The 27,385-nt window shown below is 38.9% G+C and overlaps 1 protein-coding gene across 1 annotated transcript in view; it reads left to right on the top strand.

Moving 5' to 3' along the window:
* Positions 1–24,537, top strand: part of LOC108708870 (Down syndrome cell adhesion molecule homolog) — a 199,659-nt gene extending 175,122 nt beyond the window's left edge. Inside the window, exons 28-32 of the mRNA XM_041583437.1 lie at positions 768–880; positions 4,882–5,031; positions 8,660–8,860; positions 9,931–10,233; positions 23,576–24,537. Of these exons, the coding sequence (XP_041439371.1) occupies positions 768–880; positions 4,882–5,031; positions 8,660–8,860; positions 9,931–10,233; positions 23,576–23,916 (1,108 nt within the window). The 3' untranslated portion in view covers positions 23,917–24,537. The remainder of the gene's footprint in view (positions 1–767; positions 881–4,881; positions 5,032–8,659; positions 8,861–9,930; positions 10,234–23,575) is intronic.
* Positions 24,538–27,385: the final 2,848 nt, after the last annotated feature.

The raw sequence follows: 27,385 nt of genomic DNA, 5'->3' as shown, positions 1-27,385 counted from the left end.
AAAACCAGTTAAACGTACAGTGGCAATACCCTGTAGGACCGGCCTTAAAACAGAATCAATAACTGATATGGCCACTAACAAGCCAACTCTGGATTAACCAGTTATTTAAACCACCAAGACCAATGACCATTATTAGTACCTTGGATATGATATGGATTTTCTAATCCAACCCATAGATATCTGTACATATGACCACCTTTACTGTACTTCTTTTGGAGTGTGGGATGAAACTGGAGTACCTAAAAGAAATCCATGCATAAAGCACAACATAAAGGTTCCTAGCAGATAGTTCCCTGGCTAGAATCAAACCTAGGACCCCAATGCAGCAATGTTAACAACTGCCCACCCTACTGTTGAGCTTTTATGGTGACCATATGAAAAAAAGATGCAGAGAATGTTGATTGTTAGTTCATATACTGTTAGAGATCATTGTGCTGTTCCTTATTTGTATATGTTTTATTCTTTTCTTTATTTTTTCCTCAAAGTCAGCTAATTACTTATTTTTAGCCATTTACTTGTATCTTTGAGAGACTATATGCCATCTGTGCAGCTTCCTGACTGAGTACAAATGTAACCTTATGTCATTCACATTGACTGGTTTTATTTTTGTGTTTGCTGACAAATCGCACCTTCCTAGGCCTCTTAGCCTTACTCCATTAAATTCAGGGCTAGGCTAGCCGTCTGTTTCGATTTCTCCTTTTACCAAATGGCTCCGCTAGAACTTTTTAATGGTCTTTATAATTTGCATTTCTTTTTTTCGCCCGTAGCAAAAATACTCGGACCTCAGACACACTGAATAAGCAGCAGACTCTAAGGATGCACATTGATATCCCACGAGCTCAGCTTCTTATAGAGGAACGGGACACGATGGAGACAATTGGTAGGTTCTATATATTTTATACTGAGCCATTTGATCCTATCTGAATGTTATCTGATTTACTGGGGAAGAATGCAATGCAAACATTCTTTCTGTATCTGGTGCACACAATGCAGTGAAACAGGGAGTAGCTGTATACACAAGTACAAGCTACTGAATTATTATTACAGAGTAGTGATGGGTAAATAAATTTGCCAGGCACGAATTTGTGGCGAATTTCCGTGTTTCACCACCGGTGAATAAATTCGTGAATCTCTTGCGAAAATTCGCCGATGAAAATTCACCTGGGGCAATTTCCGATTTTCAAGATTTTTCCGTGAAAACGTTCAAAATTGCTCGATTTTGTGTGAAAATGTCAGAATTTCATGAATTTTAACGGGAAAGTTTCGCCTATCACTATTACAGAGAAAAAGGAAATCATTTTAGAAAATTCGCAGTATTTGGATAAATTGGAGTTTGTGGGATACAGCCTTTCCATAATTCGGATCTTTCTGGATAATGGGTTTCTGGATAATGGATCCCATACCTGTATATGCAATATAGCAGCATCCCTCCCAACAGGAGGGCAGATAAATGCAGGTTGCCTTTGAAAAAGTAGATATCCTACAAAACATTCTATAGTCTCATGCCTCCCAACTATTCCCTTCCGCATTGGGATTCACAATAGACAGCTTAAAACTGGGAGATTTGGTGAACTAATCCAAGATTTGGTTGCATGATCATTGTGGCCGGTAATTCCACCTCCTTGTATAGTCTGAAAAGTGAAGATGTAGCGTCCCGTAATATTTCATTTAGCTGCTCCATATACTCCCTCGTGTGTGCCTTTGTATTTATTCTATTATTATCGCCTGTTACAGATGACTGATATATTTAACTAAAAGGGCCAGTCATTCTGTAGGGTTAATACTCTTGTTCACTGGGTCTTTGTTGAGAGTTTCTTGGCTCATAACAGTTTAAAATGAAGCTTTCGAGTACAATCTGCCTGCAGCCTTGTTTGGGCAAAAAATTCATCCAGTGCTTGGGCTTTTTTTCTTAAACATATCTCTCTTGTCAAATGGGACTTTTAATAGTTAAGTGGAATGTTTCCAGCACATGCAGATGTTGTTTATATAATGCTGTAAGGGCTCATTGAACTTTCCTTTCATAAGTCTTATATACTAAACTCCACCCATCCCCTAACACTTTCCATCAACCCAAGAACTGTTTCACCTGCTGCCTATGCCTAAGCCAGAAGCTCTTCTGTTTTATGTCATATCTTTCCAGCATTGGTCTCTAAATGGTCTCCTTCTTCATCCCTGCATTATATCCCATTGGATTTCTACCAGTGTCTTTATTTGGCCATTTCTAAACTCCTGGATTGTGCTCTGATCCAGCCTGAAAATTGACTGTCAGCCTTTAAGGCCGCTAATAAAATTGCTGATGTAGGCTGACTGGCAGTTTGACCTTGGTTCAGTTTGTATGTACTGTATGCCTGTATCTATATTTTTATGTATGAGACTAGAAGGGCGGGGTAGTGGAAATAATTAAATTTTGTCTAAAAAATCAGTGGGGTGGGGTAGGGGGAAATAATACCATTTTGTCATGAACATGCCTGCCTGATATCTAGCAAATTCTGGCAGATATCAATTCAAATCCATCATACAAGGAGCATATTGACAAGCTGATGTAGTCTTCACCAACAGGCCTCCAATGATCCCAATCTATAAACCAATCATTGGCCCTAGAGACAAAGACTGATTCGTCCTTTTTGGCCCTGCACATGGGTTGCCAAATCAGACCCAGATTTATTAGTTTGTCAACTTTGCCAAGCAAGTGGATCTGGCAGCGTATGGTCAACTTTAGATTTACTCGTTTGGCAGTTTTGCTTAGGTGATGGGTTAGATCTGGCTTATCATTATTTGATCCTCAAGCAGATCACATTGAAGTTCTGTGAAGACCCCTTGAAAAACAACCACATGCACAACTTGATGCAGTCCATGTTTGACAAGTTCTTTAATATCTGGCCGGCCTTGCCTAATACTTATTTAGGTCCCATGTGAGGACCCATAAACAGCTCTTCCGTGTTGAAAGAATGAATTAGAGGGTGCTATGGCCATATTGAAGTTTGGCTTGCCTTTGGCTACATAACTTTGCCATAACACAAAAATACAAGGGGTTCAGGGGAGCATCTCGTGCCATGTAAGAGTAGATGCTTAGGAAAAATGGAAATGAGCAGTCACTTATAAAATCCCATTGTCAGGCCTAAAGCAAAAGTTGGATATTTATTAACACATAAAAAAGGTGCACAGCCTTACGTGTTTCTTGCTTTCATTGCCCTAAACCATAGGCCCAATGCTGATAGTTTGGGGCATGTGCTCATGGACCCCATGTCAATCTCGGTGAGCCGCTGACTTACTGTATACAAAGCACATGATGCTCCTTTTTGCCATATACCAGTAGATTCTTGCCTTAAGCTGAAATATACTTACCATTGGATGCAAGTACTAGTTCTTATTTTGGAAAGTAAGCGGGAAAGAAAGGGGGTGGATATAAAGTGTTAATCCGAACTGAAACCAAAAAGTGCAATTGTTCTTGGCAAAGACATATATTACATTGAATTACATTGAATTGACTCTATGCCATTGTCTTAAGCCCCTTCCTTCTTTGATAAGCCTGGCCAACGACTGGGAATCCATGTAACAGTATTGGCAGTGGGATGATTTCTGCCTCTTGTACAGTTGCACCTTCCTTCCTGATGTCAGGCTTCCATTGCTGAGCCCATTGATTATATAATATTTGACTTCTGTATCTTGAGCTGGAGAAACAAGCGAGTTCTTCAGCCGGAGAAGAAAATAAGCGCAGCAGTTCTTTGATACAGCAGCTAGACTGTGCCTCTGTTGTTGGTGTTGTCATTTATTTGTTGACACCATTTCCATTACGCTTTACAAGATGATGTAAGTAAAAAAAAAAAAAAGATTTAATCATTCAGGGGTATCAAAACACTGTCTTGCTCCTGTTCCATGAACCACATTTAGGGGGTTATTTATCAAGATCCGAATATCTGAACCTGGAATAATTTATAGTTTTCGGAGCAAAAAAAAAACCTATGAATTTTCAAGATTTCTCGAAACCACGGCATCTAAAAGCTCTCGAGGTTCTGTATAAGTCAATGGGGAAGGTCCCAGCAACTGCGCTGATGTCCGTACCGATATCCAATGATTTCGGGGTTTCATTGCAAAAAACTCAGAAAACTAAAAAAAAAACGTCAAATTCGTCAATTCTGAGTTTTCGGGGAAAGCTTTGAAGTTTGCCCTACTGACATTTTTCTTCTTAAATGAGGTCCATTCGGGAATTCGGAGTTGCTCGGAGTTTGATATTAGAAATACTGAGATAAATTTGGACCTTGATAAATAACCCCCTTAGAGAACATGAGGTCACTCGGGTGGAACAGGTTTGATGGATACATGTGATACACACTTAGAGGGTTATTTATTAAAATCCGAATGCCAAAAGATTTTTCCCGCACTGGAATTTTTCGGGGAAAATATATTGATTTTCCCCAAATGCGGATTTGGTTGGAGTATATTTCAGAAAGTAATTAGATAAATTTGGATTTTGATAAATAACCCCCCTAGATTAGCGCAGCAGAGGAAAGTGAGGGAGGGAAGAGCAGTAGGTATAGAGAGGTTGAAAAGAAATCAGGGTTACTTATTTATTTAATGTTTATGGGGTGTTTAACTTTAATGAGGAGTGTCCAGTGAAGATGTTCCATTCTTTGTGGCAGCAACATTTAAACGATTTATAAGAATTTTCTGCAGCAAGTAGCAATTTATTCTCATAATAATTTATTCTCATAAACGTCACAGAATTGCAAGAACTGCTGTGTGAAGTCCAATTTTTAGTCAGTGCTTGGCGGTCTGTTTTTAAATATCTAGGCAAATTGCCATTCACACTTGTAGTGTCCTGCTAGCATTAAGGATTAACGCTTATTCAGCAGCAGTAAATCTTAATATCTTTCTTAACAGATGACAGGTCTACGGTGCTATTGACTGATGCCGATTTTGGAGAGTCATCAAAACAGAAGTCATTAACTGTTACTCACACGGTGCATTACCAGTCGGTGTCGCAGGCTACTGGGCCTCTGGTGGATGTTTCAGATGCCCGACCAGGAACAAGTGAGTAACGTATTATATTATTATACACGGAAGCCATTCATAACTTATAAAATGTATCCTAATAAATAGTGCTTAGTGCTGTTATAACCTGTGCTTTCTCATTGAAATGTGTACTGTATATTATTAGAAATAATGTACACCTACTTTAAAAAATGGACACAATAGCTCTTTATATGGCCTTATATGGTCATTAAGCACGTTGGTACCTTTTAATATCATTATAATACACAAAAGCCATAAATATCCTGTAAATGATATCCTTATAAACGGTGAGTTCTGATGTCATCAGTTATAAACGGTGAGTTCTGATGTCATTTCTGTCACATGACTCACTGAAACTTGTGTATTATAATAAATAAAGTACCCCCAGTTGAAAAATATGAGGATATTAGAAGTTACCTCGGAGTTCCATGACCTGTATAAAAACAATCGGCCTTCGCCCTCGTGTTTATATATGGTCATGAAACTCCTCGGTAACTTATAATATCCTTATAATTTACAAGATAGGGTACTTTATTCACTATATCATGTACAGTAGGGGTACATTATCCCTTATAATACATGAGTGATACTCAGAGTTCCCTGTATAACTCAGCCTGCAGCCTTGTGCCTTTATATGGTCACAGAACCCCTCAGTGACTTCTAATATCCTTATCATTTACAGTAGGGGGTACATTATCCCTTATAATACATGAGTGATACTCAGAGTTCCCTGTATAACTCAGCCTGCAGCCTTGTACCTTTATATGGTCACAGAACCCCTCAGTGACTTCTAATATCCTTATCATTTACAGTAGGGGGTACATTATCCCTTATAATACATGAGTGATACTCAGAGTTCCCTGTATAACTCAGCCTGCAGCCTTGTGCCTTTATATGGTCACAGAACCACTCAGTGACTTCTAATATCCTTATCATATCATATCAGTAGGGAGTACATTATACCTTATAATGCATGAGTGACTGTGTGTTGGCCAGTCCCCTTGCCTTATATATATATATATATATATATATATATATATATATATATATATATATATATATATATATATATATTTTTTTTTTTTTTTTTTTGCCATGTCCTATTCAGTGGCTGTTGAGCCTGGTAGTTACACATACATCACACACTCCTGCAGTGCTCTTCAGTGACACTTTCATTACAGTGACACTGTTGATTACAGCTACACTATATTTAATATTTATATTCCTTTAAATGCTGATCTTCTAGATTTTCTTTTCATTTTAAGGGGAAAAAAATAACCATGTTTCAGTTAATTTCCTCTTTTTGTAATTCTCGAGGGAGAAAGAAGTATTTTGTAATTGTAATTTGCTAATTTAATGCCTAGTGAGTGATTTGCATTCCTTTAATCAAATGCTTTCAATAATAAATTGGTTTATTTCGGGAAGCTTTTAGCAGTATGATTAATTGATTATGACGGCTAAAAAGAAATCCTGCAACATTTCATCAGAATATTATTTTTCTTCATGAGATTGGAGTAAATCCCCCCGATGAGTCAAGTCAAAACAGTTAAATTGTATTGCCTTTGTGTAATGTCTTATCGGGCTATAACATCCAGTCATAATCTGTAAGTGCTGATGAGGCTCATCAGCACTGCAGGTCAAGATAATAAAGTATCAAAGGAAATCCATTGCTCTTTGGCCTTTGTGCTCTGAAATGTGTGTTTTTAAAAGAAAATCAGACTCTTGCAGGGAGTGTCATTGAGGTTATAACTCCTACAGAGACAGGTCAAATAGAATTGGTACCAAAGGCAATACAGGTATTGGATCCGTTTTCCCGAAACCCATTATCCAGAAAGAGCTGAATTACTGAAAGGCCGTCTCCCATAGACTCCATTTTATCCATAGAATCCACATTTTTAAAAATGATTTCCTTTTTTAAACAAGTAACTTGTACTTGATCCCAACTAAGATATAATTAATCCTTATTGGAAGCAAAACCAGCCTATTGGGTTTATTTAATGTTTACATGATTATCTAGTAGAGTTTAGATATGAAGATCCAAATTACAGAAAGATCCATTATTTGGAAAACCCCAGGTCCCAAGCATTCTGGATAACAGGTCCTATACCTGTACCACTTGGCTTAGCACCCCAACAGCCTGCCCCCTACCTGCTCACACTCCCACCAACTCCAACCATTTTATAGGCTAAAGTCTGTGTTTGTTTATTGTGATAAATCATCTGTATAATAAAGGGCAGAGAACAAAGATATGCATGACAGATGTCCTTAAAGAATGACAAAAATACATATTTTTTTAAAACGTAGTTGAAGTTAGAATAGTACAGATTGCAGCAGCTCTATCATCTTGGCCTCTGGGAAACCAGTCAAGAGACAGCTCAGTTTCCCACACTGGTATATTAAAAAGACGTCCGGCCGCGCAGAGGGCTCTCAGTATGGAATTAGACAGGACACTGCTGAAAGGATGAAGAATGGAATTATATTTGTATTTCAGGGAGATGAAAGACACTGAAAGTCTAGTCATCCTAAAAATACAATTCCCTTATAAAAGGGCAATGACAAACTTGACAGAATTCTTTTAGAATCAGAGCGAAATAGAAAAAAAAAGGCGGTTGGATGAAACACATTTATTTTATGGATCTCTCAAAAAAGAGACACACACATGAGACAGTGTAGGACTTCATTAACATATAGAGCTTATCAACTGTGTTGACAGATCTCCTGATGATGTTGTGTTGACGTTTCCTGGAGTCAAGTCACTGTCCTTGATTTATTACTTACTAAAAAATAAAGTCATTTACAAACAGTGCCCTTGATATATAATGTTATGTGGACTGGGGGGGTATAATGCATCTTTTCTTCAAATATTTGCACTTCTACATTGCAAGAGCACAATCTGTCATTTCTTGTGTGTCAACAAGGGAGCAGCAGTTCAAGTGGCCTTTTTTAATAGCAGTTTTCTCTTGATGCCTTCCAAAAATGAATTGGCAAGCAGTTTCCCGACGGGCAATAAATTTGCCTAATAAATTGGCAAATCTCCCAAGAAAATTCGGCGGCGAGGATTCGCCTGCATCAAAAAATTTTGGATGCACGTCCGAAAAATCGACTATTCGGATGCTCTTAGATCATGATTTTTGGGAACTTTTTGAGACTTTTGGCATGTAAATTGTTTGAATGTCCATTCCATATTTTTGCCCATAGCTTGTTCTCAAATAAAAAGCTAAACTCATTATTTAGGTAGCTAATTTTTCAGTATATTAGGCCTAATTATCATTTTTACTGATTGATATCTGTTCGGAAAGAGAGAGAGAGGTATTGATTGGCCAAGCTAATAGTTAAATTGCTCAATGTAAGTGAAGCCTGGAAGTCCCAGGTCATTGCTTGGCCCGGTTTCACTGATTGACCAAACCTATCATTTTGGAAGGCATCAGTTGCTTCAATAGGTCAAGGAGGGTCCAAGGCAAAATCAGCTTTTGTTTGTATCCGATAGCTTGAGGTTTGTATTGCTTCTATGTGCCCCACCATGGAGAGGCTTTAATATAATTAATCTAAAAAGTATGAAAGGCTATAGATATATCAAATGTATTTCTGTGAACTCTGTTTTGCTGAACTCTGTTTTGCTGAACTTGTGTTTTCCCCCTTTAAACAGATCCAACTACTAGAAAAAATGCCAAGGCTGGGCCCGCAGCCCGCAACAGATACGCCAGTCAGTGGACTCTGAATAGGCCTCACCCTACCATATCTGCACACACTCTGACAACAGGAGACTGGAGACTTCCAACTCCCAGGGCCGCTGGGTCTGTAGACAAGGAAAGTGACAGCTATAGTGTCAGCCCTTCACAAGATACAGGTATTTCCTATTGATATAATCACATTGGGGGAGATCCAGATTTATGCTGAGTTTTAGAAACATCATTTGCCATCTGCTTCCTCTACAGGTAAATACCACAAGTAGCCCCATAGCCTGTACCAGCCTCATTAAGTGTCTGCCTTGTGCTTATAAATGAAGCTTATCTCCACCTGATGACAGACAAATAAGCTCCATCCCATCAGAGCTCCTCTATCTTATAATGATTTTAATTTACAATGATATAACTGCAGAGAGTAATGCTGAGACATCCATGCCATTAATATCAATACAGTTCTCAACTAGTATAAGAGCTAGTAGAGCCTCACTTCTCAGGATGGTCTGAAAGAGAAGAAGGCCACCTTTAAGGATCATGAAATCTTGGTGTTGAAATATACATGAAGGTTATTAATGAAGTGTTTTGCTAAGTCTTTTTCTTTTGCTATGAACGAATGCAGTTCCTTGAACTATTATTAATTGCTTAGTGCATTGTGGGATGTTTAAAATTCTTGTTGTTGCTTTAGTATTCCAGGCGTTTTCAAACCTCCATGCAAAATGCCAACAGTAATTTACTACACAGCTCCTCATTAATTCAAGGGTCCCTGCTGGGGATAGTGGGGGTTTAACGGCAATTACTGAAGATTGTGTTCATTGTCCTAAAAATAGTAAATGTGTAGATGTTATCAGGGTTAAGGTATAGGTTGAAGGTATAGAAGAATTATCATACACCGTGAAGAGTGAGAACATGGACATCAACTTTAGACTTTCCAGGTATTGCACAGGAGACACAAGACCATTTATTGAGTTCTCCCAACAGCAGAGACTTGTAGGATTTTTAGCTTCTTTGTTGCCACTTTTTTTCAATGTTGAAACCTCAACATCATTATGGCCCAAATTGCTTTTCATTAACCACCAATATTGCCTATAGGAATGGAATGGGAACGCTGGGTAATTTCAAATACACAAAGTATATGCAATACTTAAAGCATCATTAATATTGTGTTGTCTTAGCTCAGGCTAGGGAAATGTCAGAACAGTTTTCAGATTAATATTTGTCTATTTTTTCTATACAGACAGAGCACGGAGTAGCATGGTTTCCACCGAAAGTGCCTCCTCCACCTACGAAGAACTAGCCAGAGCATATGAACACGCCAAGATGGAAGAGCAGCTGCGTCACGCCAAGTTCACCATCACAGAATGCTTCATCTCTGACACCTCCTCCGAGCAGCTCACAGCAGGGACTAATGAGTACACAGACAGTCTGACTTCTAGCACACCGTCAGAGTCCGGAATCTGCAGATTTACTGCATCTCCTCCAAAACCTCTAGATGGAGGAAAGGTGCAAACCATGGCAGCTCCAAAGGCTCACAGGCCAGGTGAGGATAAACTTTGTATGCTTTTAAGCATTCTGTTGTGATTTTCTACTGCTACTTATTGTGTATGCACCATGAATTCCAAGAGGTTCCCGCATGATACAGTGGCGCATTGAGGTAGAACTAGGATTGACGTTACTGCACTGTATCTGCAGAAATTCTCTGTAATCCAGCATGTGCTAACCTGCAGAAACAAGGGACAGAGGAACACAATACATCCAGAATGTAGTCACTCATTACTGCTAATTAGAAGCAATACATCCCTATATTGTTTTATATTGTTGAACCAATAAAACAGAAATGCCTCTGTATCACTTAATAGCCCATTCAGCCATACGATATTGGGTCAACACAGTATTTTGGATTTTTAATCCCAGCATGAAGCTTGTGAGGGACCCTGTACATGTACTTTCCTAACTACCCAAAGGATTATTCTCTTATCAATATGGTAATTACTACTGTATGAGACGTTAAAGTAAGTCATGGGAAAACATGTTTTTTTCAAAACGCATCAGTTAATAGTGCTGCTCCAGCAGAATTCTGCACTGAAATCCATTTCTCAAAAGAGCAAACAGATTTTTTTATATTCAGTTTTGAAATCTGACATGGGGCTAGACATATTGACAGTTTCCCAGCTGCCCCCAGTCATGTGACTGGGTGCTCTGATAAACTTGAGTCACTCTTTACTGCTGTTTTGTAAGTTGGAGTGATATCACCCCCCTCCCTTTCCCTCCCAGCAGCCTAACAACAGAACAATGGGAAGGTTACCAGATTGCAGATCCCTAACACAAGATAACAACTGCCTGGTAGATATAAGAACAACACTCAATAGTAAAAGCCAAGTCCCATTGAGACTGATTCAGTTACATTAAGTAGGGATGTAGCGAACCGCCGAGTATGTGTTCGCGAACGCCGTTCGCGAACACCGGCAAAAAATGCGAACAGTTCGCGAACTGTTCGCGAACTTCGAACATCCGAAAATCGTTCGATTCGAACGATCGAAGGATTTTAATCATTCGATCGAACGATTTTCGTTCGAATCGAACGAAAATCGTTCGATTTTAGCGATCGAATGGTCGAATGGTCGAACGATTTTGACGCGAACGCCTATTGGCGAACGTCGTGCGACGTTCGCGAACTTGCGGCGGACGCGAACAGTCGAAGTTCGCGCGAACTAGTTCGCCGGCGAACAGTTCGCTACATCCCTAACATTAAGTAGAAGAAATAACAGCCTGCCAGAAAGTAATTCCATCCTAAAGTGCAGGCACAAGTAACGTGACTGGGGGCAGCTGGGAAACTGACAATATGTCTAGCCCCATGTCAGATTTCAAAATTGAATATAAAAAATCTGTTCTTTTGAGAATTGGATTTCAGTGCAGAATTCTGCTGGAACAGCACTATTAACTGATGTGTTTTGGTACAAAAACATGTTTCTTTCAACAAATTGCAGTGCATTTTATTGCTTTGTCGTGGTTATGATAGAAAAAGGCAGATGGGAATATTTAGCCTGTGTAAAATAGAGCAAGGTGAGTGTGTGAATGTGTATTTATTTTTGTTGGTTGTTACTATCATGGTGTGTGTCATTAGACCCCAGACGAACCGTGAAGCTCTGCAAATTATTGCAAATCTAGATTTATCTAGGAAAACTCATTACCCTTGACTTACTTCACACCAGTCATTCAGTTATCTTCAGCAAAAAGTCAATTCCCTGGCCCTTCTGCTTTTTTTTGCTGACAAACATTGTTTTAATAATCTCTGATCTTTTCTGTAATGCGGCTGGAACTGTTTTCATCTTTTTTTTTCTTTAGTCAAATCGACCGCTTTCCAATTTGCTGCCTTTTTATTAATTAAATGCACAAAGGGTCAAATTAGGGGGTCTGGGTCCACTGGGGCTGCTACTTCAGGGGCCCCCTCCCTCCCAGGGCCCCCTCCCTCCCAGGGCCCCCCTCCCCAGGCACAAATCGACCTCTTCCCCCTCCCCCCCCAGAACCTTCCTGCTTTACATCCCATCAATTCTTTATGCGATCAGGCGGGGGGATGTTCAGAGAGGCATCTGTATGGAGCAGGTCTGGGCTGGCAAAAGCCCACAAAGACTAGGGCCCACCGGGTTTTTCCCAGGGTCCCACTGGCCCAGTCCAACGCTGAATGCTCAATCCTCATTTACCCTTTAACTATGAACATTTCTGCTCAGAATCTCTGTATCGTCCCTAATGACAATTGCCATAGTTTTCTTAAAGGAAAACTATGCCTCCCAAACAATGTAGATCTCTATAAAAAGATATTGCATAAAACAGCTCATGTGTAAAACCCTGCTTCATGTAAATAAACCATTTTCATAATAATATACTTTTTAGTAGTATGTGCCATTGGGTAATCATAAATAGAACACTGCCATTTTAAAAAATAAGGGCCGCCCCCTGGGATAGTACGATTCACAGTGCACAAAAAAATACCAAACAAACCATACTTGTTAGGTCACATGCGCCAATTAACAGGCAGAGTTGTGTCTTTTGCTTCCACACTTCTTCCTGTTACAGTTAGAGTTGTAGTATTTCTGGTCAGGTGATCTCTGAGGCAGCACACAGACCATCACAAAATGGTGGCTCAAGGCAAGAGATGTAAAAGGGCAAGATTTACTTAAATATATATACCAATTTGATAAGATTCTTTAATATGACACTTAATATGATGTAAACTATCTGTTGCTTAAGTTTTCATTTTGGGGGTATAGTTTTCCTTTAAAGGATAAGTGAACCTTTAAAATAAGTGAATGTAAAATTGATGAGGGTGCTATTCTAAGCACTTTTGTTATTTACATTCATTATTTGTTTCGTTTTTATTCCAAGATATTAAGGGATACATGTACTGTTAATATGAATGAATTTTGTTACAACAATTACTCAATTATTTTAAAGGTTTACTTATCCAGCCTGCCATTTTAAGAAAATGCCCAGATTAAAGAGCCACTAACCCTGAAAAAGTGAACAATATATATTTGATGTTCACTTTCTGATACAGTTTGTAAAAGTGAACTATTTTAAGGGGCACATACAAGTATGCCCATTGCATTAAACACCCAAATAAACCTTGCCCAGACATCTTGACTCTAATGCTGTTAATGACCCTACATTGCCAGACAGGACATTAAATTACTGGTACCTAATGCTCATCCACTACATATGCCCCAGGGGCACACACATCCTGCAGGAAGGTTCCTATCAACATCTAGTGGTTCTGTTCTTTAAGGACACACATAGTTTATATTCCCACTGCAATGAAATTATATAGTGAATAAAGTACCCCCTATTTAAAATATAAGGATAATAGAAGCCAAAGGCCGAGTGCTGTTATACACAGGGCCGCCATCAGGGGGGACAGGGGGGACAAGTGTCCTGGGCCCAGGCATGAATGGAGGCCCGGCAGTGCTGCACTTTTGAAAAAGCCGGGCCCCCCTTGTGAGAGCCGAAGCTTTGCGGCCATTTTTGAAGTTCCCAACAGCCGAAATGCTGAAGTGCTAAAAAGCCGAAGTCCCGAAGCGGCGAAAAGACCCGAAACCACGAAAACAGCTGAAGCTAAACTCCCGAAGCTGCGAAAAGACCTGAAGTCACGAAAACAGCCGAAATTTAAGTCCTGAAGCAGCAAAAAGAGCCAAAGTTACGAAAGGAGGCGAAGTTGAAGTCCTGAAGCCATGACTTTAATTCTACTGAACACCAATTTTTTGTTTTTTTTAATCCCCTGGCCACCAATGCATTATTTTAATATTCTCTAGGCCCCTGCCACCAATGTTTTTTTAAAAAATATTTTTTGGGGCCCCGATTTTTTTTTACTTGTAAGGGGGGCCGTCACCAATGCTTTTAAAAAAAAAACTTTTATGGGGGGCCCTGGCGCCAATGTTTTTTTTTTTAACTTATAAGGGGGCCCTGAACATCAATAGCTTTTTATAACTTGTGTGGGGGGGGGTTACTTTTGTCTGATGTCTGTGTGGTCTTGTGATATGGAGTAGGCAGGATCTGCATTTCTAATGGTGGCCCTGTTTATACAGGTCATGGAACTCTGAGGTTACTTCTAATATCCTCATATTTTCCAACAAGGGGTACTTTATTAAAATACAAAAGTTTTTGTACATCAGTAATTTACCTGCTGTAGAAAAAAATGTCAGAACAACATATAACATGGTCTCCCATGTTCCCCCATAGCTTCTATACTCAGAGTCCGTTTCTCAGAGAGAGGCTCTTTGAAATTAGAGAAAGATTGATTAAACTTATCTGTTATCCAGGGCTGAAGCCAGACAAGAAGAGCTTTCCAGCTCGTGGCCCTGCACATTTGAAGGTTACAGTTTGCACAGGCCTGTTATATACACTGGAAATATCGACAAAATATGTCCTTTTATTTGTTTTTTTTTCCATTCAATGGAGCTGGGGTGGGGGCTGTGCCAGAAACCCTCTCTGCACTATGACATTTATTTTAACTATTAGATGTAAAATGGTTAACACCATGGGGCCCATTTACTTACTGTAGCTCGAGTGAAGGAATAGAGGAAAAAAAACTTTGAATTTGGAATGTTTTTTATGGTTACTTCGACCATCGAATGGGCTACTTCGACCTTCGACGATTCGAACTAAAAATCGTTAGACTATTCGACCATTCGATAGTCGAAGTACTGTCTCTTTAAAAAAAACCTTCGACCCCCTAGTTCGTCACCTAAAACCTACCGAAGTCAATGTTAGCCTATGGGGAAGGTCCCCATAGGCTTTGCTATCTTTTTTTGGTCGAAGAAAAATTGTTCGATCGATGGAGTAAAATCGATTGAACGAATTGCGGTAAATCCTTCAACATCGATATATCGAAGTCGAAGGATTTCAATTTCGGCAGTCGAATATCGAGGGTTAATTAACCCTCGATATTCGACCTTAAGTAAATATGCCCCCATGCGTTTGTGCCATGAGTAGTGATGGGCGAATTTGTCCCGTTCCGCTTCGTCCGTGAATTTCGCAAAATTCCAACAAAATTTGCAAAAAAATGGCGATTTTGAAGCCGGCGCCAAATGTTTTTCATCGCCAAATTCTCAAATTTATTCGCTAGCTGCGAATCGTGCAAATTCGCAGCAAATTTGCGCCGGGTGAATAAAATCGCCCATCACTAGCCCTGAGCGATTCCTCCAATTATAACAATCTGCCAATGATTTTAGCTCCCCAATAGCAATGTTTATATATACTGTATCTTGTTAATAAAAAAAAGTCCTGTTTGTGCACCAAAGCAATAAAGCTTCTTCACATCTCAGGAAAGCAACCAACCATCAAATTGGCCAACGTGAAGGAAAGTAGTGTGTTTTTGCATCAAGTCACGCCGTTTTCCTTCTCCTTTTAAACTGCAGTTGGATTAAGAAAAGCACATTTTAATTTCATGCTGGTGTAATTTAATTGTCTTTGGTGCCTACCTTGCTGACAGGGTATAAAAAATGATTGCAGTTGTCCTAATATTTAAAGTGAGAGTAACATTAGAGATTGAGAGTATAACTATATACAGGTACGGTACTTTATATCCAGAATGCTTGGGACCTGGGGCTTTCCGGATAATGATTCTTTCTGTAATCTGGATCTCCATACTTTAAATCTACTAGAAAATCATATAAACATTAAATAAATAATCCAAAAGGCTGGTTTTGCCTCCAATAAAGATTAATTATATCTGAGTTTTGGATCAAGTACAAGCTACTGTTTATTATTACAGAGAAAAAGGAAATCATTTTAAAAGATTTGGATTATTTTGATAAAATAGAATCAATGGGAGATGGATCTTCCATAATTCAGAGCTTTCTGGATATGGGTTTCTGGATAACGCATCCCATACCTGTACAAGAGCCCTGACTAGCCTCTAAATAATATCCTTATAAATGGTGCTTATTGATGTCATCAGTCTGCGGTGACATGACTCGCTGAAACTTGTGTATTATAATAAAAAATACACACGCTGTTGTACTTCTTGATGATTTATGACACCCTTATATTTTACAATATAAGATTATCTAATACAAAAATTATATAACTTTGTGATGTTGCTTTTGTCACATGACACACTGAACATAGGTATTATACTAATTTAAAATTAGATGGCAGAATCTGTGGCGTTTCGATTCAAAGAAAAGTCAATGGGTGTCAAAATAATTTTGATCCGCTACAATTTTATGCGCGTGACAATTTTGAAGCGCAACTTCTAATATCCTTATAATTTAATTACAGTAGGGGGTACATTATCCCTTATAATACATGAGTGATACTCAGAGTTCCCTGTATAACTCAGCCTGCAGCCTTGTGCCTTTATATGGTCACAGACCCCCTCAGTGGCTTCTAATATCCTTATCATTTACAGTAGGGGGACATTATCCCTTATAATACATGAGTGATACTCAGAGTTCCCTGTATAACTCAGCCTGCAGCCTTGTGCCTTTATATGGTCACAGAACCCCTCAGTGACTTCTCATATCCTTATCATTTACAGTAGGGGGTACAATATCTCTTATAATAGATGAGTGATTCTCAGCGTTCTCTGTATAACTCAGCCTTGTGCCTTTATATGGTCACAGAGTTCCCCTGACCTGTATAGCACGTCTCTTAAATTACAAACTGTGATGCCCCATGTGGTATTTAAAGGAGTATTAAGTTGCCTGTAGACAGGCTCACTCTTTCTTACTGAAGTTCTCTATAAATAACAGAAATGGCAAAGAATCAGACACAGGATACCCACAAGCACTTGGCAAGCTGTACTGTATCTGTAGTATAAAGAATGTTTGTTTGGATGAACCCTGTGCCCGAACCGCCTATTATTCTGCAACACCGTATAAATGAGTCTTTGTTTTTGATCAGATGTACATTATAAAGCTTAGATTAAAGTGTACAAATATAGTAATACAAGTGAGAACCATTCATAAGCAGCACACAGTGGCGTAACTACCGGGGGAGCAGGGGGTGCAATTGAACCAGGGTCCGCACCCCCGCAGGGCCCCCCTCCCCAACAGATCGCACACCACTGATTTTGGCTGCAGCCATGGAAAAAAATCATCATGGAGCCGCACTTTTGGCATGCCTGATCTATACAATCATAGATACATTCATCAATACAATCATCTATACAATCATCTATACAATCTTGATTTTGACAGCAAAAAAAATTCGAATTTACTATTCGACCCTTTATAATCTTAATAATCTGCCCATAGGAAAGTTAAAGAGTCGCGACCCCCCCCCCTCAGAGCTGCTTTAGAAGGTGAAAAATTACACTTTACACTTCAATATTAGAAAAATAGAAAGTATTTGGAAAAAGTTTTTATTTCTAGTCAACAATCTGAAACCAACCGAACTGGAAAAAGTGTTGGAAGGTGAACAACCCCTTTAAGTTGGCTTTACCCTTAAAAGATTCCCATGCTTGGACTTTTGGAATATCTGGAAGCACTTGGATTCATGTGCCGGTAACACTATACTGAAAGGCTGAAGTAATTGCATCTGTTGCTGAGTAATGAGATAGTAATGCCTGAATTTCACATTTCACTGGTTGCAACAATAGCTCTACCTCCCCTGCCTGTTTTTTAAAAAATATATGAAGATGTTCAGTTTGATTTGGAAACCAAACGCCGTGTTGTTGCTCTTCTATCAGTTTGTTATTATTTATTCAGAATATTTCCGTTTCCTGCTAAAGTGCAGATGGATTTACACTCTTTGTGCTTCACCGTCTGCTTCTAACTGTGGCCAGTAGAACCATCGAAATCCCTCGATGCTCTGAACAAGGCAGAATGACACCCAGTATTAAAAACCAATGTAACTTCCAACATTTAAAGGTAACGCAAACCACAGCATTAAAAGACAAAGTGACAAACCACATTAAATGGCACAGTCACTCTCACCATTGAATGTCATGGACTCCCAGCACCAAATATCACAGTGATTCCCAACATTGAAAAGCACAGTGACTCCCAGAATTAACTGTCAGCTTTAAAGGGTATGTCACCCTAAATGTCCACTTTTTTTGTAAAATAATATTAAATATTGCTCTAAGCGAATTTCTAGTATCTGTTAATAGAAAATCTTCAAGCACCTTAAAATTATTTGTAAACATAATTGCTATTGGGATGGGATGGGACAAAAAGAATAATGGGTGCTTGGTGGTTCTGGTAAAGGGAATCCTCTTTGCCCAAGAATTTCCCTGGTATCTGGAAGGTCAGTCAAACCCTTCTCCCCGTGTGCCAGTTTTAAAAAAAAACATCTAAAATCTTTGGAATTTACAGTTCTAGTTAAATTGGCTCCATAATTTACATTACAGGTATGGGATCATTTATCTGCAAAATCCAGAAAGATCCAACTTACAGGAAGGCCGTCTCCCATAGGCTCAATTTAAAGCAAATAATTCTCTTGATTTCCTTTTTCTCTGTAATAATAAAACCGACGCTTGTTTTGACATTTATTTTTGAATGACTGTAATCCCTGTTTTTTTTTTTTTTGAAGTTCTTACAATAATTTTTAAAAAATATATATTTCTAGAATTATAGTCATAGATTTGAGCGGAAAGTCAAATTTTATCATTTCCTTTTTTTGTGCGTTTCTCTGCCGCAGTAAGAAAAAAGCTTTATTAAATGAATGGGTTTTATTCATAAACAGCCCCAATTGCTGTTCCTTTTTTTTTTTTTTAAAGCTGTAACCTAAAATGTTTTACTTTAACTCTAAACGGCTAATGGCTAAATTTTGACACATTGAGTAAACTGAGAAATATTAGATATTCCAAATGCAAGCCCAACCTTGGTGAAATGACTCCCTGTGCAATATCTTGTGATCACTCGCTGTAACTCATAAACTGTTCTACTGCTTTCCCTCACTTACCCAAATGACTGCTTATCCTACAATAAAAAGCAAGCATAGAGCTCATTATAAGATGATGGAAGGTATATTTCTCCAAAAGCAGGAACAACACAGCCTGCCACTTTCATTTTTATTTTGTCTTTTTAATATCGTTGTTTCATTAAAATACAGAACAGAAGAATAAAAAGGGGAATTTTAAGTATATAGATCATTAAATGAACTTCACAATTTGTCAGGCTAGTAGCAGAAAAATAAAGTTCGATGTAAATAAAATAAATACTTATTTACTAAACTCCGGTCGGGATTTTTGGTGCAAAACTCTAATTTTTCGAGATTTATTAAAGTCTGATGCAGCAAAAAGTCTGAATCCGACAATCTGGCATCTCAGACCTGCTGAGGTTGTATTTAAGTCAATGGCAGAGGTCCCTATCTTATTTGGAAGTTTCTGTGGTCTAAGCTGGAATTAGCCCGAAAATTCAACTATGACAAGTGCCAAAGAGTAAACGTCAGGACAGCAAAAGTCTCTTTAAGAAAAGCCAACAGCAAACAGGTTCAAAATAAAAGGCAGTTTTTCTTTCCGAACAACAAAAATAGCTTTCAGCAGCAGTATCAGTTCAATAACAATAAAACAGCAGAATGACAGACCTTGTTGAGGTGACCATGTGTGTGTACAGGCACATAGGATCCCTAAGGTCAGGATCCCAGACCCTCTCTGTGTGTCTCTCCCAGTTAGGGCTGAACTCCACGGTGCATCTTCATAAGATCCGACACGATGAGAGGAAGTGGATGCGGTGAATATAAGGTCTGATGAAGACGCACCATGAAGTTCAGCCCTTAGAGCAGGGGCACACAGGCAGTTTCGGGGAGATTTAGTCACCTGGCGACTAATCTCCGCTTCTGCGAACTGCCTTCCGCCTGCAATAATGGGAAAACGCCGGCGCCGATCCATTTGCGGCGCTTCTATTTCCAAAGTCTTCCGAAGTTTCCTCGTGAGGCAACTTCTGGCTACTTCTGAAATCGAAGCGACGGGAGTGCATTGGCACCCTGCAGAAGAGGCGAATAAATTTCCCCACGAATCTGCCCATGTGCCCCTGCCCTTAGAGATCCTGTGAGACTGACCAGCCTGGGTTTTAAGGACTACTGATAAGCCACCTGAGGCTAATCAAACACAGCTGGTCAGCCTGCAGCACCTCACTCTGTTACACCAACCTTTTCAGACAAAAATCCCAAAAATTCGGGCTATTCAGGAAATAGCGAGAAAAAAATCGATCACATCGGGAAAAACTTCAGAAAAATCGTATGGGGTTTTGCTTGATTTTATCAAGTTTTTACCCGATTCAAATAAATCATGCTTTTTTTAATAATAAATAAGGTCAAATTGTGGATTCTAGTTTACTTTTTATATTTAAATAATCAGTTAAATTTGGATTTAGATAAATAACCCCCCCCCCCAAATGCCTAAACGCTGCAGGCGGATAAAGCCGTCTATGATGCTGTTGGCTTAATATTTTTATAATATATTGTGTGTGTGTGTTAGTGACCCCTTTAACAAGAGATGTATACATTTAAAGTCTGGTAAATTGCATTAGTCATAATAGATGCCAATAATCCCTACCGATGAATGAGGGTCATTTTACCTCCAACTGTGAACTTTTTGGGCCTTTTCCACTGCAGAGTGATCTGACCAAGGAGGCTGTTGTTGACTCAGCACAATTTGAGCATGAACACTTGTTGGCAAAATCAGCATCAGACTGGGGGGCCTAGGGCAGCCTCAGGGCCCCAGCACTATCCCATGACCAGGTTCAGGGAGGAAGGTGAAGAGGAGTCCAGGGAGCGGTTTTGGGTCATGTCAAGTCAAGGTCCTACTAGAGAAATGTTCCATAGAAAATATTATGGTGTAAATAAACACAATGTGATTGCATCTGGATTTAAAGTGCTGTTTTTGAATTATGGGCCAAACATCAAGGATTTGGGGGGCCCAGTACACATAATAAGCCTTGTGCCATACGTCCATGCATTCAACTCACTGGAAATTTTATGTGAGATGTAATTGGGCTGCAAAGGTTGTGACACTATTAGGTTCCACTTACATTCTTTCTTCTTGAGGATATGTTTGCAGCTCTATAATCATTTTTCCCGTAAAACTATAGAAAAAAAACAGTTGAATAAATCCTTGAATGTCAACCAATCATTATTCGATCTCATTATCTAATTGCACTGCACCTTGTGCTGACTGGTTTGGGTGGCTAGACTGATACCTACTTGACCACGTTTATTCATAACTCCCAAGATGAATTTTCTGTTGTGACAAGAAATGAAGTGTCTTCTGTTCAGCTATTTATCCGTATCTTGCATCACAAACAGGCCCTCGTTTACTACTCTTTTTCTTGCTAATTGGGTTTTAACACATAAATTATTGAAAGTTGCTCTTCTGCAGGACTAAGATAGTTGAAAGGTTTTACGCTCCTCGGTGATAAGATGTCAGCACTGGTAAAATGCGGTAATTAGAGCCTGAGGCATTGGACCATAGCACAAACCTAATAAAGCTTAGCCTGAAAAGCAAGATCCCTCAACTTCATTGTTCTTTAACAAATTAGCAACAGAACAAGACAAATACATCTCCTTTCATTCAGTAGGATGAGCACATAGTCTCTTAACAAGGCTCCCTTGTACATTATTTTCCACCTCTCCTGTCTCCTTTCTCGTTATTTTTAAGTACCAAACTGAGTTATACCCAGTGGCACTTGGATGAAAATTCAGTTAGCACTGGAAACAGGTCCACTAAGCTTCAAAATACATGTCCGTTTGATTAAATATAACAACTATAATGAAAAATGAATTTCCACTGAAAAATGAATTTCCACTGACCATCTTTAAAGCTGATAGCATGTGCTGTCCATGACAAAGCCATTGCAATCAAAAGAACACCATTTTTTATATAACAGCGTTAGAATGAAGTTTCAAGCACCTTCCAGAATGATGACCTTCTGAGCCCTCTCTCATACACTAAAGCAGCTAAAAGAAATGTGGAGAAAAGACCCTTACTTACCTGAAAAGAATATCCTAATTCGTATATGTTTTCCTTATTTCATGCAACTTTGTGCATATATTTCACCTAGGATAAATAGGTCCATAGTGTTTGGTTGGTTCAGGAACTGGGCAAGTATAGCATTTTCATCTGTTAATATACCCTGTAGGCCACTTCATGGTGGATTGGCAGATGAAGAAGTAAAGAGGAGTAGATGCTGTTTCAACCATGCCAACATGTATATGGCTTCCTTTCTTGAACTGAGCCGACTTGATTGAGTCTAATTGAGTAGGTAAAACTTTAAGGGTAACCTGTGACACAAGGCCCCCAATTAACAGAATTTAGTGCTAAAAATTAGCCCATAATCCTAGGACTACGTGTTTTTATTATGACGGCCCTCCAGAAGCATAAACAATGAAGTAATACAGGTTTTTTTCTGTTGTAAGAATAAATGATTACTGTTTGTCTGTTCAAAATGTCACAGGTGATTATTAACTAAGTCTTTTAGTAGAGAGGATATGTGCTTAAAAAAGTAGTGTTTCAGGCTGATTTATTGAATATTTCTGCAAAAAACCATAATAATCCCTCCCTTCTCTTCTACTTCCTGCTCCCTGAATTCCCAGGCTGTGCAGGGGAGCCAGCAGCTCTCAACTCACTGCACTCTAGGACAGGAACCAATCAGCAGCTAGCAGGACCTGATAGGGAACAGAAGCCTGTCTGTGCTTGTGTGACTGCAGGGCTGTGATTGGCTGTCCCCCTCCTACTGTGCTTCTGGCAGGGACACGCCCACCCCTCATTTGAAACACAGAGAGGGACCTGAGAACATCTATAGGGAGCTCCAATAAAGGGGCTATTTTTAAAGATGTAATATAAATTTTTAGCACCATGTAAAAGCAACACCATATATTACTTATAATTGCCTACAAAATTAGGGTTTTTTCATTTATCCTATATGTCTCCTTTAAGGGTAAGGTCACACTGTGAGATTCGGGGGGAGATTTAGTCGCCCAGTGACTAATCGCCTCTTCATTGGGGCGACTAATCTCCCGGAACTGCTTCCCCCTGTCTTCCGCCTGCTACAATGAAAAAACGTCTGCGGCATGGCACTCATGGCCCTTCGTTCATGAGGAAACTTTGGACCATTCGGAAAAAGAAGCGCCGCGAGTGCCATGCCGCAAGTGGTTTTTCATTGTAACAGGGGGAAGCAGTTCGGGGAAATTATTTGCCCCAAAGAAGAGACGATTAGTAGCCGGGTAACTAAATCTCCCTGAATCTCACAGTGTGACCTTACCCTAAAACATTTATTTTTTGATGTTACTGTTCCTTTAAGAGTACTATCCCCCCAAACCAGAGATAGCTAGTAGGCAGAAATGGAAACATTTTTCTACTTGTTCTTATATTTACGTTGAATATTTTCCTTGCTTAATATGAAACTAATAACATTTTTGCTTGCCTTCTCTTTCTTTGCAAGGTGATGTGATGAACTTGCCACCTTACCTTAGAATGGACTTTTTATTAAATCGAGGTGCTTCAGGAACTAGCAGAGACGTGGGCTTGGGGCAGCCTTGCTTGGAACCTCAGAAAAGTCGGTCCCTGAAGCGACCAACTGTTCTTGAACCAATACCCACGGAAAACCCATCAACCAGAGAGTTACAGGCATGGCAGCCTAGCGCTGCAGCACCATTACCTCCTCGGGAGGGAACAGAATTAGGACAGGCCGCTAAAATAAGCAGTTCTCAAGAATCACTGCTGGACTCTAGAGGCCATTTAAAAGGAAGCAATCCCTACACAAAATCGTACACCTTGGTATAACAACAAAGACTGTAAATACTAACAAATAAACATGCAAATCAAAGCTACCTTTTTCTACTGAATTCCAACATTTATAATTTAAAGAAAAAAAAAATAAAATAAAAAATAAAACAAAGAATTGCCAAAACCTTTTAAGAGATATTTACAGACAGTGCAAAGACTTGTCTCCTTTTCCTTTGTCCAACTAAGATTCATCTCCCTGGATGTCCACCATTTTCAAGGAATTATTTTACGTAATTTTCCTTTACTGGCTGCCACATTTGTATTGATTTTTTCTTTACACCGTGGTGCATGAGGACAACTTACATGAAAAATTTTCACAACTCGATTGTGGCTTTGAATTGAATCGTTATCAGCGGGACTCCGGCAGCTAACATAAAATGGAGAAAAGGAAAGTCTTTTGTTTGCACTTTTTTTATTAATGAATTTTGTCAATATTTTTTGTTACATAGAATAAGTGATATCAGAGTTTTTTTTGTTTTTTTTTTAATTTATCTTCTTGACGCATTGCATTTTGTCTTTCAGAAGTAAAAGGTCTTCTGCCTTTTTCGCTGTGATGCCTGCTTTGATTTGCTGGCTCAGTTATATATTCCGTCATGGAATTCTTAGAATATGCACTCTACAAGGCTTTAAAATAGGGTTCTCTCTTTTTTTTTTGTTCATGTTCTGTACATCCATGAAAAGGCAATTGAAACAATACCTCCTCTTTAGTTATCAGGTGAACATTTCAGACCTGTTAATGTGAAGTTAGGCATGTCATTTGATAAAGGGCTATATATAAACAAACTAAGGGCTCTATGAGACTGGAATTCCCTTGATGTAGCAGTTTACTATGTAGTTATACATGGCTTGAATTAAAATTTTTGAAAGTTTAGCATTCAATGGAAATTTAACAGTCTTGAGCACTGGCATTATATAGGCACTTAAAGGACATATTAACCTAAAACATGAGCTGACCTGTTATGAAAAAGAAAAATTCACAGATGTATACGTAAACATTCCCAAACCTTGATGCAAGTGATACTTTTTGATTTATTAGCATTTAGAATGTTAAGCTGTAAGGAGCCATTTTGGTTCTTCTGATGGCTTAATGGAAGGAAATCTCAAATGATATGACACCTGCAACCATTTTTAATAAGGGCATTTTACAAATGGTGTATACCTGACTGCCCTATTCACCCAGACATAATATTCAGATTAAATATGAAACCCAAATTCTATTTTCTTATTAAAACACCCATAAACTCATTTAAACATCTTAGCAGTCAATCATATATTACTTGTCCCTCCTCAATTCCTTAGGCATAGAGGAGGGGCAGGCAATTACATTCACTTTCCATTCTGCACTTCCTAGATGCCACTGCCCTCCCCACATTCCTCCTCCATTTTCACCATCTAAGGGTATTGCCAGTTATTGGGCATGGGTGCATTCTTGCGCATAATTGAGATTTTTGCGCGATGCAAAGCTTGCCTTAATAACAATGTCCACAAAATGGTAGCTTTATTTGACTGGGAAATCCAAAACTATAAGAAACAAAACTTACATAATTTATATGGGGTAAGTGAAGTTTATTTTACTTGACTGATATAAAATAGAATTTGGATTATTTATGGAGTTGACAGGTCCCCTTTAAACTCAGGTTTTAGTAACTTTATTTCATCATCAAATCTGTGTACAAAGTATTTCTTGTAACTGTACGAAATCTTTATAAATCCCATGTGAATATTACTACTGTTTCTTGGAAATAAAACAAAAATAAGAGCAGGTTGAATACTCCAAGTCCTGGTTTATACTGGTCACCAAGGCACACAACAGCAAATAACAGCTATCTCATCTGTTAATATTGGGAATTTTAAAAATATAATGAAATTCAATTCTGAATTGAACTGAAATTATTTTACCATATTGGCATGTTTAAAAAAAAAATAAGCATACATTGTACAATATTCTGTAATTAGATAGGGGCAAAAATTCAAAATTTTATCTGGTGATCCACTGGAGTGCACTGTGCCTCCCTGGAAAAAAATCTTCAGAGGGGCCGGCACACTCCGATACCCATCCTCCCACCCACTTCCTGTCCCTGCCTCCACCCCGCCCACGTCCAACCTTCACCCCATCCACTTCCTGTCCCAACTACGCCCACTCCCGCATGATGTGCCCCCTTTCCTTGCTGCAGGTAAGAAAGAGCACCTCGCGAGGAGGGTTTTTTATTAGCTATAGAGAAAGCAGACCCCCACAGTCCAGGCCCCCTTGCAACTGCGGGATCTGCTTCTTCTATAGTTACACAACTGTGGTGATCAAACCTGATCCATTAAAACGTTTTATTGTATAATACAAATAAGCAAAAAGTTATCACTTTAAACAGATTGTATTTAACATTCCATTGTACATCTTGTCACAAAGCTCATTGCGGGGGTCGTTAATTGATTAGCAGAAAGTACTAAAAGTTATATTTGGCATCTCAAATGAGATGATTTAAGTGCCAAATTGACAAAATAAAGCAATGTCCAAAAATGCCCAACTTGAATGCACTTGAATTTCCATTGAATCTATACTGTATATTATACTGTATATTAAGAGAAGACTATCGTTTTTATTTAACATAAAATATTATAATTCCTGTTTCATGTCAGAAACTAAGCCCAGGATCTTAAAGATAAGAAGAGCCCTAATCCAATGAATGAATACCTAACCACATGCCTGTTCTTGGGCACTAAAATCATCATTATATACTGGCTTTAATCACTGAAATATTTATATTCAAATGTTACTGCACAATGTGACTTTGAAAGGATGTATGATAATATTGTGTTTGTTGTGCACTGTAACGGAATAGTATTTCACAAGCTGTAGCCCCCAAGAATTCCATTTAGCGTATTGTCGTTGAGTTTTAAAGCACCACAAGACCATAAATCATACTTTTTGCCAATGGGTTAAAATAAGGGACATATTCGCTATCCTGCTTAGGTGGGCTAGACTTTTGGGAACAGCTGGTACCACTTTAGTCTATCAACCCAGCTTTCTATCACTACTAGTGTTGGACTGGGATGCCAGGGGCCCACCAGAAAACCTTAAACTGTGGGTCCACCAGAAAACATAAGACAGTGGGCTCACCAGAAAAACTTAGACTGTGGGCTCACTGAAAACTTAGACCATGGGCTCACCAGAAAACCTTAGACCATTGGCCCACTAGAACCTGAGACTGTGGGCCCACTTTTCAAATTATTATTACTCCTCTCCTCACTCAACCTGTTTATTCTCCTAGTTTTTAGATATACTATATTCTTCTATGATTAAGTGTTTTTTCCCATAAAGAAATAGGGAATGGCCATGAAATATCCTAAATGGTTAGAAGCAAGGTGGTCCTACTAATGCCTAGTCCCACCAGGAGTTTTCCTGATATTCTGGTGGGCCAGTCCGACATTGCTAGTCTATATGGAGATTTTCTTTATTCCGAGTACACTAGTT

The sequence above is a fragment of the Xenopus laevis genome, chromosome 2S, assembly GCF_017654675.1.
Source record: "Xenopus laevis strain J_2021 chromosome 2S, Xenopus_laevis_v10.1, whole genome shotgun sequence".
NCBI classification, from domain to species: domain Eukaryota; kingdom Metazoa; phylum Chordata; class Amphibia; order Anura; family Pipidae; genus Xenopus; species Xenopus laevis.
Note: the sequence above shows the minus strand (reverse complement) of the source record. Positions and strands in the feature narration are given on the sequence as shown.